This window comes from Trachemys scripta, chromosome 13 (assembly GCF_013100865.1).
Source record: "Trachemys scripta elegans isolate TJP31775 chromosome 13, CAS_Tse_1.0, whole genome shotgun sequence".
In the NCBI taxonomy this organism is placed as follows: domain Eukaryota; kingdom Metazoa; phylum Chordata; order Testudines; family Emydidae; genus Trachemys; species Trachemys scripta.
Window position 1 is genome coordinate 20,650,747 of NC_048310.1, and position 16,240 is coordinate 20,666,986.

The 16,240-nt window shown below is 43.7% G+C and overlaps 1 protein-coding gene across 1 annotated transcript in view; it reads left to right on the forward strand.

Moving 5' to 3' along the window:
• The first annotated feature begins 582 nt into the window (after positions 1 to 582).
• Positions 583 to 16,240, forward strand: part of PEPD (peptidase D) — a 210,261-nt gene continuing 194,603 nt past the window's right edge. Inside the window, exons 1-3 of the mRNA XM_034788453.1 lie at positions 583 to 689; positions 9,952 to 10,135; positions 12,670 to 12,797. Of these exons, the coding sequence (XP_034644344.1) occupies positions 646 to 689; positions 9,952 to 10,135; positions 12,670 to 12,797 (356 nt within the window). The 5' untranslated portion in view covers positions 583 to 645. The remainder of the gene's footprint in view (positions 690 to 9,951; positions 10,136 to 12,669; positions 12,798 to 16,240) is intronic.

Below are 16,240 nucleotides of genomic sequence, written 5' to 3' on the forward strand. Positions count from 1 at the left end.
ACAGGGTGCTCTCAGGGGGGCTGTACGGGGTAGCAGGCTGGGCCTGGGGAAGGGCTAGTCAGTGGCTGGCCCCCAGAACCAGGCGCTGTAGGAAGCAGCCTTAGGAACCAGAGGAGTAAGACAATCTGAGGCTTAGGGCAAAGGGTTGCCCCGAGATTTCTGGGCCGAGGGCTCCGCGTTGCTCTTAGGGCGAGGTTCAGTGCACGGCCACCGAAGGCAGGGCTCACGGCATGGCTTGCAAAGGAGCCTCTGTCTCCTTCGCCGCCTCTGCGGGGCCCCGCTCGCGCGCAGCAGGCAGGGTTCCACGCGCACCTGCCCCAGGGACGCTGCCCTTTCCAGCCCACGTTCCCAGGCGGGCTGCGGCCCGGCGCTCGCGCTACGCCAGTTCCCAGTCACGCGAGCAGGGCAGCGCGCCTATAACGGTCCCACCGGAGCGGCTTCGCCGGTGGCGCCCCCGCTCGGCTACCCCCTGCGTCAAGCCAGAGCCGGGCTGTCTTCGAGCAAGGGGCGGGCGCGAAGGAGGAATTCCTACACGCACAGCCCTGTCCGCGGCGGGGGCACCCCATCCTCGCGCGCCCAGCCCCCGGGAGCCCCGGCGTCCGCTAGTTCGCCGCCGCCCCATCAGCTGACGAGGCAGCGGATCACATGACAGACGAAGTCCAGCGAGGCAACATGGCTGCAGCTGAGGGGTAAGCGGCGGTTCTCTGGCAGCCGGTGTATAGCCCCTGGCCGCTGCCCGGGCGGCACCCCCTGACCCAGCTCTGGCCCCGGCGGGGTGAGGCGAGGCGGATCTGCTCCTCCCGGGAAGACGAGGCCAGGCCAGGTCCTCTCCTAGTCCCTGTGCAGACTGACCCACCTAGCTGAGTTACAGCTTCCTGCTAGTCTGAGCCAGGTGTTTCAGCAGAGTCCCTGTGATATTGGCCATGGACAGACACGAAAAGTGCCGGTGGCGTAGCTTGTAAGAGCAGGGGTTGGCGCCTGTGTCCCTGGTCAAAACTCCCCTCTCCGTGTTGTATTGGGGGTGGCCTTCTGCCCTGGTGGCTTCACTCCAGTGGTGCTGTGGGCAGCTAGTGTATGTAGCATCATTTTTTCTGAGAGATTGAGAGCTGCTCAGCTGTGTGGCATAGGCCCTGTACTGCTGTCAGACAAAGGAGTTTCTCCTGTAACTCAGTTGTTGAAGTCTTGTGCTTGGAGTAGCGTGGGTCTGAGTTCTGCTATTGTTGTCACAATGAAATTCTGGTTTGCCCTGGTATGTGACATAGTAACAGCATTGAATTTTCTAAGTAACCCCCAGGTTTATGCATCTATAGTTATACTTAGTGCCCTACCAAATTCACAGCCAGGAAAAATGCGTTACGGACTGGTGAAATCTGGTTTTTGTGTGCTTTTATCCTATACTATATAGATTGCATGGGCAAGACCAGTGTTTCTCAAATTGGGGGTCCTTACCTAAAGGCAGTTGCAAAGGGGTTGCAAGTTATAGGGGGGTTGCAGTATTGCCACCCTTGCTTCTTTGCTGCTTTCAGAGCTGCACAGCCAGAGAGCAGCAGCTATTGACTGGGTGCCCAGCTCTGAAGGCAGTGCCCTGCCAGTAGCTGTGCAGAAGTAAGGGTGGCAATTCTAGACCATGCCACCTTTACTTCTGCACTGCTGCCTTCAGAACTTGGTGGCCAGGGAGTGGCGGCTGCTGAGGGTTTAGCTCTGAAGGCAGCAGCACAGAAGGGTGGCAATACCATACCATGCCATCCTTACCTCTGCACTGCTGCTAGTGACGGCTCTGCCTTCAGAGCTGGGCTCCCAGCCAGCAGCTGCTGCTCTCTGGGCCCCCAGTTCTAAAGGCAAGCATCACCGTCAGCAGCAGCCCAGAAGTAAGTGTAGCAGTACATAGCCCCCTCCCCATAATAATATTGAGACCCCCCCCACTCCTTTTTGGGTCAGGACCCCTACAATTACAACACTGTGAAATTTTAGTTTTAAATATCTGAAATCATGAAATTTACAATGTTAAAAATCCTATGACTGTGAAATTGACCAAAATGGACCCTGAATTTGATAGGGCCCTAGTTATATGTAAACTTAACTATAGCAGAGCTCTTGCTCTGCCATAATAAATGCGTGTAGATTTAATATCCTGAAGGCTAAAAGGGTCTCTCTAAATTACTTGCACACAGAAGTCTATGTGAGATGGACATTAAGGCCATTTTGAACATGCCTGCCTTGACATCAAGCAGTTTTAACTATTTTTGTAGTGCCATCAAAGTTATGCTGAGGTTCATTTTTATCAGATGAAATGAAATACAGGGAAAAAGTCTCAAGTTGGAAAATGAGAGAATTAAAGTTAATTGGATATTAAATGTCTCATTGAAATATCGAAGCAAACAATTTCATTACGAGATGGGGAAACTGTAAAATGGGTTAATCATTTGTACAGCATATCGTGTGATTTCCTTCAACTTCTGTGGATTAGTACCAATTAAATTTAACATTAACTTGCCTGTGGAAATGAGAGCTCCACTAGGTTGCAGGAAGTGTGGTGAATTGTGTTTAGAAACAGATTTGTGCTGAGTAGGCAATCTGATCATAGCTCAATTTTTATAGCAAAATTAAACCATTTTACAGTTCTTTTTTTAAAAAAGCCATTACATGTATCAAAATGAGGGAGCCTCCCTCCAAATAACAAGAAAAGGTATCTCTGGAAATGCATTCATAAATCTTGTATGTTTACATGAAAATCAGCATCTTGTGAAGTTTCTTTCTCCCCACCCCCTCACAGTTAAATTGTTCCTTTTTTAAAGGCTCTCACATGTTTCTATTGAAGTCAGTGGCAGACTCCCAACTTGCATGAAAGAGAGTAGGTTGCAGGCAGGAAGATTAAAAGGACATCAATTTAAAATTGATGAAGTTTTTGACTACTATAATTACAAGCAACATTTAGGATTACAGCAATTAAAAGATTAGCATTGAGGAAAATATTCTTTTTGATTGTTTGGTTTACTCTGTGTATTTGACAGCACATTGTGCATGGATGAAGTTGCTTTTATGGTGTCCACTGTATAGTGACAAAATATACTGCACAGAGGATTAAGGTTAAAAATGTTGACTAGATTACAAGTTAATAGTGTCCCTTTAAATATAGCTTTTAAAAAAGGTGCTCTTTATTAGTGAAAGAAGCTTGCTGGCAAGGTTAATGAAGCCTCAGTCTACACTACCAGAGGCGGTATTACAGATTTTACAGATGGGCAAACTGAGGCACAGGGAAGTAAATGGTCGCAGTGGGAGACAGTGGAAGAGCTAGAAATATATCGGCATCCAGGCTCTGAAGGTGTATTAATCACTATACCATAGTTCCCTACAAAGTCCGTCCTCCCCCCACCAGATGTGACTTGTGGTAAGGTATAGTAATAAAATGTAACCTGTCTTAGGGTTACCATAAGTCTGGATTTTCCTGGACATGTCCGGCTTTTTGGTCCTCAAATCCCCGTCTGGGAGGAAATCCCCAAAAGCCGAACATATCCGGGAAAATAGGGAGGGAGGGGTCGTGGGTCTTGGGTCTGGGCTGGAGCCACTGGGACCAGTGGTGCTCGGCCAGGGCCGGGCCGGAGCCACTCGGCCGGAACCGGGGCCCGAGCCGAGCTGGGCCGGAGCCGCTGAGACCGGGGCCGGGAGTGCCCAAGCCGCTGAGGCTGGCGGTGCTTGGCCGGAGCCGCTCGGCTGGGACTGGGGTCAGCGGTGCCTGGGCTACTGGGGCCGACGGTGCTCGGCCTGAGCCGTTTGGCTGGAACCGGGACCGGCGGTGCCCGGGCCGCTGTGGCCGGCGGTGCTCGGCCGGGGCCGCTGTGGCCGGCGGTGCTCGGCCGGGGCCGGGGCCGGGGCCGCTGTGGCCGGCGGTGCTGGGCCGGGGCCGCTGTGGCCGGGGCCGGAGCCGGGGCCACTCGGCCGGGGCCGGGCCGACCTGGGCCTGAGCTGAGCCGGGTGGGAGATGCCGGGGGCCAGAGCCTCTTGGCCGGGGCCGGCCGGCCGCCGGAGGGAGCCGCTTGGCCGGGGAGGCCTGGACTGGGCCTCGCCTCCTTGCGCCCCGCCCCAGCTTACCTGCTGCCTCCCTGTTTCAGGCTTCCCGCGAACATTTGATTCGTGGGAAGCAGGGTAGGGGGAGGAGCAGGGGGGCAGAGCGTTCAGGGGAAGGGGCGGAGTTGGGGCGGGGCCGGGGCCAGTGGAGTGTCCTCCTTCTTTTGAATTAAGATATGGTAACCCTAATCTGTCTGAAATACATAAACTTTTCACATAAGCTTTGAATGCCTGATATAAAAGAAAGTGACATTTTAAAAAACGATGTGGCTTACTGTTCTAGCTATGTTTCACTTTTCGTTTAATAAAAGTACAGAGTAAAGTAAACAGCTATTGTTCTAATCACCTTTTGATCACCTGTCTCTGACATGAACTGGGTGGAATAGTAATCTCTTTTGCGGGGTTGTTAAATGAATTTTTGCAGATCTTTCTAGAAAGATATTAGTACTGTGTATGTTTTCTGGTAGTATTGTCAGGTAGCAAATATGGCCCCAGTTCTACATGCACCCACATGTCCCGTTGAATTTAGTGACATAATGATAAGGGTAAATGTGCAGGATTGGGGCCTAATTTTATCCATATAACTAACCTTCCTCATTCTGCATCTTATATTTGCTTAAAATATAAGTGTAAGAAACACTTAAACAATAATTGTAACATACCTGACATTGTGTAGTCAGAATAACAGCTTTTGAAGAAAACATCTTTGGTTTCTGAGCTGCTGATGTAGATATGCAAAGAGGACTAAGTCAGTAGTTTTGCAGCCTGTCATACAACTTTTAGTTGACAATGCAGCTAATAGTTGTTGGACTTTTATATTCTGCATTTGAAGAAGGGTTTGATTAGCGTTGCATTCCTAAATACTATACAAGTTGCATTTCCAGTGTCACAGTGTGCAAAAGGAAACCGACTAAAGGATAATGCATGCTACATTCTTAGTAGTGTTGTAACAATTGAGTTTCTGTGCAGTTACTAGCCTGAGAAAGACATGATTAAAATGAAGGATGGAAAGAAGTTAATAGGAGACGTGAATGCACAGAGGCTGATCCTGTATCTATTGGGAAAATTCTCATGGCTTCTGCTCCCTTTATAGTCAGTCAGCCTAGCTTTCTATAAGTTAGCCATCCTTGTAGTAAGAAAAGCACAGAAAAGGAAAAATGGGATTTGGGAGGGAAGAGTGAGTGAACAAAGATAGCAGAGAATGGAAGCTGTTTTTTTGTTTTTGTTTTATTTTAAATAAAGTACTCAAATACCGAACTTTGTACTCCATATAATTTTCAGTCTGGACATTTGATATCTTCCCTAGCAAGGTTGTATGAATTCATTCTGTGGGCTCTATAAAGTGTTCAGCAAAGAATCTGAGGAGCTAAATAGAACTTTGCAAAAATATTCACCCAAACCCTGCTGTGTCCTACAAACCTTGCTATGGGGGTCCAGCACTCTCCGCTAATCTCACTCTGTTTAGAAGCCACAAAGTAAAGTCCAACATGGTAATATTTTTTTTGAAACCACAGTTTTGTATTAGTGCCAAATTATGCTGCCAGTTATATCCATGCAATCACATTGACTTTAGTGGAGTGTAATCGTGACATCTTTTAGATGCAACTGAGGGTAGAACTTTGCCAGTATGTCTGTAAAAATGCTCTCAGATGAATTCATTTTCATCCTTATTTTAATTCATGTTTGACAATATATTAAACTGCTAGTAAAAAATCCTTTGTAAAATGGCTCAGAATTAAGTTAGTAAGTGTAGTTGTATGTAGACTGATAGTTTACTCCTGAGGGCATTCTGTGCCAAAAAATTAAAAATTATGCACCCAAAATTAAAAATTCTGTACACAATACTTTAAAATTCTGCAAATTTTATTTGTCAAATAAATATGAAGGCTCCAGCATATCATTGGGGAGCAGAAGGTATTGGCTCCACAGAGGTGGGAGATCACTATGCAGCTTCCCCCGCATCCCCACCCCCGGGACATGGATTTAGTGGTGAGACTGTACCCAACCCTGACACAACTCAAGGACCGGGCCTGCCCCAGAAAGACTCCAGGGCCCTGCCCCTCCATGCCAGGTGCACCAGGTGTTGGCAGGCAGGCTCAGCAAGGCAGGATCTAAGTGAGGGGGGATCCAGGTGTGGGTTGAGAGGGTTTTGTGTGGGGCAGTCTGGGTGTGGTGACTCAGTGTGGGATCTGGGTGTGGGGGGGGATCTGGATGCACAGGGGCTTGTTGGAGGGTTCTGTATGCAACAGTAATGGGACTCTGCAGGGGGGTCCAGTTGAAGATGTTTGGGGCTCAGCGGAGGGGGGGTGTCTGTGTGTGTGAGGAAGATCAAGCTCAGAAGGGGGGTCTGTGTGGGGGGGGGCTCAGTTGGGGGTCCAGAAGCTGGGGGAATGGGGCTCAGTGGGGTGGGGATCCAGGTGCAGCTGGTTGGGGCTCGATGGAGTGTGGGGAGGGGGTGAGGCTTGGCAGGAGGGTCTGGGTATGAGAGGGTCTGGATGCATGGGGGTTGGGTGGAAGGGGGAGCAGCTCCTGTAGTGATCCCTCCTCCTACAGCTGAGGAACGATGGGTTTAGAAAGTGCAAGGGGTGGGGATGTGAGTTTGCAGAGCTTACTAAAGCCAGGGAAGAAATCTGGGGGTGGGTCTGAAATGGCCCCGGATGCCATGCAGGGAAGAGGAACTCCTGTCCTCCCCAGCTAGGGTGATCAGATGTCCTGATTTTATAGGGACAGTCCCATATTTGGGGCTTTTTCTTATATAGGCTCCTATTCTTCCCCACCCCGTTCCAATTTTTCACACTTGCTGTCTGGTCACCCTATCCCCAGCCCAGCTGGGACTAGCAGCTGAGCCCTGCTCAGGGTAGGAGCCACCAGCCAGGTCTTCCCCAGTCCCATCCCCTGCTCCACAGTGACTTACCTCTCTGCCAGCTGGCCTGGACACCCAAAACATATTGCTGGGGAGGGTCGCATGACTGTTGTGGCTTCCCTTTGCATCCCCCCCAGAAAGTCATTTTTCTACGGGGAAGCAAAAAGATCTGCGGGGAACATAAATTCTATGCATGTGTAGTGGCACAGAATCCCCCCAGGAGTAATAGTTATTGCTTCTTGAGTTTGTTCTAGTAGTCACAGGTTTTGTATGCAATAAAAGAGAGTTTATAATAAATTTAATGGAGATTAAAATCTGATCATAGCAGCCTCATATCAGGAGTACCCAAGGTTGTGTAGATGTGGGAGATCCGTTTTTTTTTTTTTTTTTTTTTTAAATCAGATGCACCGTACAATCTTGTAACTTGTCTCAATTTACAGTGAAGATGACTTTTCTTCAGTTGAAAGTGTAGGCCGAGTTGTGCCAAAACATCTGCCTTTCTTCTTGCGCTGTGTATAGCGGCTATCCTCACATCACACAATAATCGCCAGGAGAATCTGAAAAAATAGTGTGGCATCTGACTGTCCCCTTTGTGCTAATCGCACCTTCTTATTCATATAGTGCTGGCAATAGGGAGAGCGTGTGACTTAAGAGACCCTGCATTGGCTTTATGTCTCCTAGGATCACTCCTGTAGGGCCAGTCTACACTAGAAGCACTACATCAGTACAGCTGCACCACTGCAGCGCGTCTGGTGAAGATGTTCTATGCCCCCGGGAAGAGAGCTCTCCCATTGGCATAATAAATCCACCTCCGCAAGAGGCTGTAGCTATGTTGGCGGGAGAAGCTCTCCTACCGACATAATGCTGTCCACACCAGTGCTTGGGTTGGTGTAACTTTATGTTGCTCAGTGGGTGGCTTATTCACATCCCTGAGTGACATAAGTTATGCCTAAATAAGTGGTAGTGTAGACCTGGCCTTAGTCTTGTACTCAATGATCCTGCCTGGGCTGTATAGACCGGTTTTATAGCCCGCTTATAAAACAATGCAGTGCAATGTACGCAGCCACACCACACCTGAGAAACTGGCCTTAGTTCTAATTAAGTTTTACTGCATTATTGAAGATTAAGGATATTTGTTGCTAAGGTTGAATGGATTTGCTTTATCATTCCTATGGCTGGAGTTAGCCCCCAATTAAAGATTATTCTGTGCTTCTGCCCAGTATTCCTGTGCGAATGTGCTGCATAGCTAGTGACTCATAGGTCCCTGTAATTATCACGTAGCATGTTGCTGGGGTTGTGGGAGAAGGTAATAAAAATAATCAGATTTGAGCTTTATGCATCATCAGCTAAATTCCTATATAATACAGTCTTAAAGCTGGATTAGTGTATACTTGTAGTCTATCTTTCACCTTTTAAAATTTACACTGTTATATCAGTGTTATAAAAAATAAAACATAAAACATTTTATTAGCTTCTTTATGCTGTATCTGCAGTTAGAAATTGTGGGTTAGATTTCTGATTATAAAGTTTGCTCTACACAGCTATAAATCAAAGGTTACCTTTCAGACGTGTAATTTTCCGTGAAAGCCATATAATAATTAATATGTGAAGGTGCATTGCTCTAATACTCTCAGGTTAATGTGGGTTAATTTTTTTCATCTTAGCAACAGTGTAGCGTAGTAACAATGTGGCTGAATTCAGCACTGTCATCTCTCTCAGAAATATTGTAAATGGAGAAAATGATCCTCCAACTGCTGAGAAGAATACGCGCAATAAGATGTCTGGAAAGAGGTTGAACTATATTGAACTAGTTGAACTTTAATCCTGGGTTTTTATTAATACTGCAGTTTTGAAGCTCCAGATCACCTTTTCCCTGTTGTAAATATAAAACAGAGGAATACTGTTTTAGACTTTTTTCCTTTTAGCTGGTTATGAATCAGCAACATATATTTATGGTATTTTAAAAACCTGAGTTATTTAACTAGTGTCTCTCCCTTCTACTTTCACTCAGCCATAGACAATAGCTGCTCCTTTAAGATTCAGGGCAAAATAATGAATGATCATATAAAAACAACTCATTTAGCTTCACATGGGCCAAAGATGTAGCTAAAAGAACTATCTAAACATGGATAAATCAATTTTATGTAAAGCTACCCTTTGGCTAGGGTAGTTGTTGTTGTTGTTTTTAAAGAAGTGTATCTCTATCCTAAATTTTACTCAAACAAATTGAACCATTGAAGAAAGTTTCTAAAAGACTGTCCAGGCTTTGCTTTTGCACAGCAATTTGCTATATGGTCTCACACAGTTATGAAGAAACACAGTCATGTGTAACAGTAGGCTACTGATATTTAGGTTACGTTCCTGTTGTCCATCTATACGAAAACTATAGCCGGTCTTTGAAATCCCGTATATACATACAAATAGTGAGGGAGTATCAAAAATGTTGTCATTCTGTGTGCCATTTCAACCGCCATCTTTTCTAGGCAGTCCTTCATTCAGCTTCTGTAGGTTTTCCCAGATGCTGTGTAATATTTGTTAAAGAAATTGTCCCATTCTAAATGTAACCTTTCAGTTCTATTCTCAAAACTCATATTTTTCTCTCTCCCATGTTTGCTCTTATTTCAAATATCTTGGCAGACTAACACTGTTGTAATTTATTGCATGTTTCCTTTCACCCCAAATAAAATCACTTCTGTTTTCTTTAAAGGAAGCTAACTTCTGTGTCACATTACGGACTATAACTGTAGCCAGCAATATTTATTTTTAGCACCTATTTATCATTTACTACTTGTATGACTTAAGTTTTGATATTTCACACTCCCTCTCAGCAATACCATGCACTGTAACAACAGGGTTCTCTCTCTCTACAATCCTAAAACATAGTCCAGTTGTGATGGACAAATGACCTTTTTCAGGTTTGACTTCCTTCTCTGTTAGACTTCAAATAAACCCTGTGTCTCTCAATGATATTAACCAGTATATTATTTTGCAATACAGTTATCTTTTTTTTAAATCCTTTCTAGACCATCTTTTTGGTTGGGAAATGAGACGCTGAAAGTGCCCGCAGCACTCTTTGCTTTGAATAGAAAACGGCTGTGTGATCGATTAAGGGGGAATAAAGACGTCCAGAAGAATGCTATTGTTTTGATGCAGGGTGGCGAGGAAGCCCAAAGATACTGCACTGATACTGGCATTGTCTTTCGTCAGGTAAGATTTATGTTCATTATACAGAAACAAACTCTTGAATTACTTTTCTAAGCTCGTCTCTCTCTCTCTTTTAGTTTTTCTCTCTCTTTATTTTAGACTAGGGGCCAGATGTTTAAATGTATTGAGGTGTTGCTGTCCTCAGCATTGCAATGCCTAACTGATTTAGGAGCCTAAATCTCATTTTCAAAAGGAATGTAGGCACCTAAGAGCCAAAATCTTATTGACAGTTGATGGGATTTAGACTAAGTGCCTAAATCACTTTTGAAAATGAGATTTCATTGAATTTCATAAATGTGGGGCTGGAAGGGACCTTGGGCCTGCCTCAGAACAAGGGTCTGGACTTGAGGTCCTCTCAAGTGAACCTAGACCTCCTTCACAGGTGTTTGTCCAACCATCTTAAAAACCTCCAATGATGGGGATTCCACAATCTCTGTAGGAAGCCTATTCCAGTGCTTAACAGTAGTAGTAGTAGTGTAGTACTTTGTATTTTTGTACTTATTTTATAACCCTGTTATCCTGTAGTTGTGTACACACTGATTTAGGCTGAGTGCAGAAATGCCTAAATACCTTTAAAAATCAGGGCCTAGTACATTCCACCCTGTTTAAAAGGCATTGCTTTTAGTGTTACTGACTACTTCAAACCCTAGATTAACCATTGTAACAACAATACTTATATGGCTTAGGGTTGCTCTTCTTTTTAATTGCTTATTTACTATATGTTTTCATGTTGCCTAGGTCAATGGGGCCCCAACCTGGTTGAGACCTCTAGGCACTAGTGCATTATAAATATTTGATAATAACAGTACATGTAGAAAGTGAGCCTTTACCCTAAGGGCATGTCTACACTTACCTCTGGAGCAATCGATCCAGCAGGGGTCGATTTATCGCGTCTAGTGAAGATGCAATAAATCAACCGCCAAGAGCTCTCCCGTGGATTCCGGTACTCCACCGGAGTGAGAGGTGCAGGCAGAGTCGACGGGGGGAGCGTCAGCCGTCACTTACCGCAGTGAAGACACCGCGGTAAGTAGATCTAAGTACATCGTCTTCAGCTACAAAGCAACAGAGTCCTGTGGCACCTTATAGACTAACAGAAGTATTGGAGCATAAGCTTTCGTGGGTGAATACGCACTTCGTCACCCACGAAAGCTTATGCTCCAATACTTCTGTTAGTCTATAAGGTGCCACAGGACTCTTTGTCACTTTTTACAGATCCAAACTAACACGGCTACCCCTCTGATACTTGACTTCAGCTACATTATTCACGTAGCTGAAGTTGCGTAACTTAGATCAATTCCCCCCACAGTGTAGACCAGGTCTCAGACTTGCTTAGTTTTTGTCTGGCTTGGATTATAGAAGCCGTAATCTTCTACCTGACTGTGCATTTTGCTAAATATGAGTGGTCTAACACAGGTTAAAAATCTTTCATTAATTTATTGATTTTTTTCCCCCCCTCTCCCCCAACAAATATAAACGTGGGTTTAAATGCCAGATCTGAACACACACAAACTGTGGAAGGGCATGGATATGTATTTTAACTTGCACGTTGGACCTAAACTTAATAAATTATAACTTACACAGGTATTTATGTATTAGTTATTTCTTTGTTGGCCCAAGCAGGATTTTGTTACTTGTTACTTTCACGTTGAACACATCATTGATTGTCATTAGATGATGAAGATAATTGAATGATTTTTAGCTAGAGTCAAGCTTAGTTGGGTTTTCTTGTTACAGTGGACAGTTTTCTGCTTTGCCAGTTATAAAATGAATTGTAGAGTACTGCTTCAGTTCTGTGAACTGAACTTTTACATTTTGAAGAAAGGCGGGGGAGGGGGGAAGTAAATTTTATCTTTTATGACAGCAGGCTGCTTAATACATTCTGTCTGGTATCTAGGGGAGAATGATACACAATCTGTGGAGGCTTATTCTCCAATCTCTCTTGCCTCTGCCTCACCAGCCCATCCTTGTCAAATTTTGTTGTTCTATCTCTGCCTCATCTTTGAGTTTTGTCCATTCCTTTCTGTTTCCAATGCAAAATATCCCTTGATTCCAGGTCTTGATAATCTTGTGCCATTTTTTTATTACAGCTTCTTCCTCTCTGAAGGAACTCACTCTTTCCCCTCTAATTTGTCCAAACTCTGCTGCAATTTAGGGCTGTGGCTCACAGGCACAATGTGCCCATAGGCTTTGCTCTTGTCTTGTCTCTTGACTGGCTGTTTCTTCTTATCTTGTTTGAGATTGTAAGCCTTAAGGAAGAATCTATTGTATACAATAACATGTCATATAAGAAATAATTGTTAGTTCCTGGACCTTGCCAGTACCTCAAAGTAAGGTTTGTATCACTGTGAAATGAAATGAGGTCTACATTATCACAAAATCTACAAAAATTTGATGCACAAAACAAAAACGTTCTTATTCGAGCCCACAGAAATAGGAGTTAATATTAATGAACTGTTAGTATGCTGGTGTATTGTATTAGTATTTTGGGGGTGGGGCAATTGAGGGATAAAGTAATGATATTTGATTTATTTATATAGGAATCTTATTTTCATTGGACTTTTGGAGTAACTGAACCAGACTGCTATGGAGCAATTGATGTTGATACTGGAAAATCCATTGTCTTTGTCCCCAAGCTCCCTGAAAGCTATGCAGTTTGGATGGGAAAGTAAGACATCTTTTTCAATCTAGCGACTTATTTTACAATTCTGATGTATCTGGCTGTTAACTGTGTGCATAATGTAATTAGTTGATATTTCAGTTCTTAAAGTGGCTTTTAATGGTAGTGAAAGGTGCTGGATTAACCACATTGGAGACTTGAAATCTTCTGTTTAAACACAGAACAAGGAAAACTGTACAGCAAGCTTTCTTAGGCTGCCTTGCCAATTTACCTCAACCTTGACTTGGGAGGGCCACTTCTAATGGTAAGAAGAAAATTCAGTCTTCGTTACCCCACTCGGTTCTTGGATTCCCTGCTGAGACTGCTAGCAACTGACATTTTTGTTATGGGATAGTCTATGAAGCATTCACTAGATTTGACAAGAACTGAACTAAGCTGAATGCACCTCATTTTATATACATTCTAATAATATATTTAATCAAAAGATCACTTAGGATTTTATATTGATTGTACATCAGTTTAAACTCTTATTGTCCCAATCTCTGATAATCCTGGTTGAGCCACTGACATGCCATGTGACCTTTGGTAAGTCACTTGACCTGCTTGCACTTCAATCAATTGTAAGAACAAAATAAAACCAAATGAAAATATCATGATGCTGCCTGTATAAATAAAGTACCCAAGTAAGTGGATCCTGTGAAGCACTGAGCACCTTCTGCCTGGTACAGCATTGAGGCTTGGACCCTCAAGTATTATTAGGGCAGATTAAATTTGTGTCTTATTAAAGGCCTCATCTTGAATTTATTGAACATCTGTATCTCTCATTAACTTAAGAAATTCAGGATTGTGTTTTAAATTGATGGTGGTGGTGTAGTTTTCAAGTTGTTTTAAAATGATTCTTCCAAAACTCTGTTAGGTAACAAGTTCTTTATTTTTAAGGGTTATGGTGCAGCCTCCTCTTCCCTTCCCCCATGCCCTGACATTTAAGAAAATATAACAAAATATATCAATAGCAAGGCATTTTACCAAATTATAGAACCAACTCGGTAGTTTGTGTGTACATACATGCTGCTTAATGTATGCATATATGCACTTTCTGATGGGTAAATTTTGGTAACAGTTCCCATCTTTTGTGAAGCAGGAGATTCATTCATCAATCTGCCCCCTTGCAATGGTTTTTCTCCATTCTCCTGAGGCTGTCTCGCCATTGGGAACATAAGATTTGTCAGACCCGAGGTCCATCTAATCCATATTCTGTCTCTGACAATGGCTGGTGCCAGATGCCTCAAAGGAAAGTGTAAGAACCCCTCGCTGCGCAGGTGTGGGTTAATCTACCCTTCAAATTAGGTCTTCTCCCAATATCTAATAATTAGAGCTTGGTTTAAGACCTGAAATATCAGGTTTGATATCCCTTCCAAAACTGTTGTAATCCATTATGTCAATTCTGGATATCTGTAGAAATGTCCAATTACTTTTTGAATCTTGCTCAGCCAGGAGGCAGGAGACTTCTTTTTTTAAGAGCCTCCTTTTCCCCCTTTTAAACCTGATTCTCAACTTAAGCCCTCAAGACCTTCCATTAACTCTGCATTATTGAATAAATCACATCCAGCCAGAAAGCTTGTGCTCTGGCATATTACTATGCAGTACTTTTTTGGTAAACCTTTTGCAAACTTTGCTAAAGTGACTTGGGTGTTATAAAACCCGTAGGCTTATGAACAGAGCGCTGGAAGTGTGTGGATGCTGAAATTGCTAATGCCCAGATTTGCAAACAAGCCTTTCTCCTTGGATCGAATCCTAAACTGATGCTTCATTAGCTCGCAAAATCATCTAGGCACTTTTGATTCTTACTTAACAAGGATTTTTGCATATTAAAGGATCAAGAGCTCTTGTCTTTTGTTTACTTCTTAATCAGTTTTCCCTCTTCAGATCCATATCCTGTTTCAGTCTTCTGAATCTTAGTTTCCCAAAATGTGCTTGTTATGGATCAGGGATGAGCTGTACTTGTGATTTCCCCCCTCCCCACCATGGGCACAGGTGACAGGCCTACACCTGCACTATTGAGTGCAACCCCCAGTTCACCTGACTTTAGACTGTATCACAAGGCTACAACTCCCCCATTTACCACTGTATCTTTGGGTCACAAGCTCCCAGGGTAAACTTTAGCAGTGATTCAGGACAGCTTCTTCAAAAACAAATGTGATTTATTGGTTCATAGAAACTGAAGCAGAGTTACACATATAGGGTTTAATTGTTGTATTTCTTACCTAAACCCAACCTTTCCTTGCCAGTTTAGGTAGGTTCTCTTTAATCCAGGCTGCCCCAAGCTTTGGGGTTGGGGGAGACAGGATGCCCCCTGCAACTCCTGCCACCTTGTCTGACTTCCCCAGTTCAGTGAGTGTCTCTCCTCAGCTCATAGGCTGACTTTTATCTGTTCCAAAGACCTGACTTGGGACTCTATGCCTGGGCAAAACAGTTTATATATTTCTTCAGAAGGGATAGGCTGTGGTTTCCCAATAGTAGATTCAAAGTATTGTCCATTTGGGCACCAATCAAATAAGGTTAGCTGCAGTCATTCATTTGGTTTCTGCAACCCAAAAGGTTTGACTTTAACCCTTAACTAGCAACCTAATCCATCAAACCCACAGATATATAGATATCTGTTTATAGAATGCATGATGGTTAATGCAGCTACTGCCCTCATTTTTCACAATGCTTAGTTGCAAATAGGTGTTCATCTGTAGTATATAGCTCATAGGTGTGTATATAGTGCTTTATTTAAAAAAACTTCAGTTTTCAATGCTTTGAGGTTCTGGCCTGGAGACTATCACCATACATCTGATCAGTTCAACATTAATGATGATATCCTCACAACATCCTTGTGAGGTAGGGAAATATTTAAACTCATTTTACTAAGGCACAGAAAGAGAATATGCTTAATTTTATTTGCGTGTTTGGTCCTGTGGTACTCCATGGAGTTATACATGTTCATGACTTTAAGCCTGTGAGTAAGTTTTTGCAGGGTCAAAGTCAGAAAAGGAGATCTCTAGCAGAGTTGAACCTCAGTTTTCTGTGTCCCAGACCAATGTCTTAACCACCGAACGATTAGAAGATTGTTTGTAGCTCTTTCTTGTAGGACATAAGCAATTCTCTTTCCAGATCCTGTTGTATCAGTTCACTTTTTATAGTAAAAATTCCTCAATACCATAGCCCTTGAGAAAGTGGCCCTTTTATATTCATTTACTTTTTCATTTTAATGCTAATTTTGAGGAATACAGTTGCAGCCAATCCCATGCGCTGAACTGTTAGATAGACCATATGGCAGGGCATGTCTGCTGTCTTCCGAGAGAGATTATGTGACTATTATTGTCTTAAAGCTACCTTGGAACTGAAATTGTTTATGATCACTTTAGAGTGGAATATTATTATCGGAAATGTTCTAGTAGAAAAGGTGCACCTGTCTGGCAAAGTGTAGATGCTACTTAACTCCCACA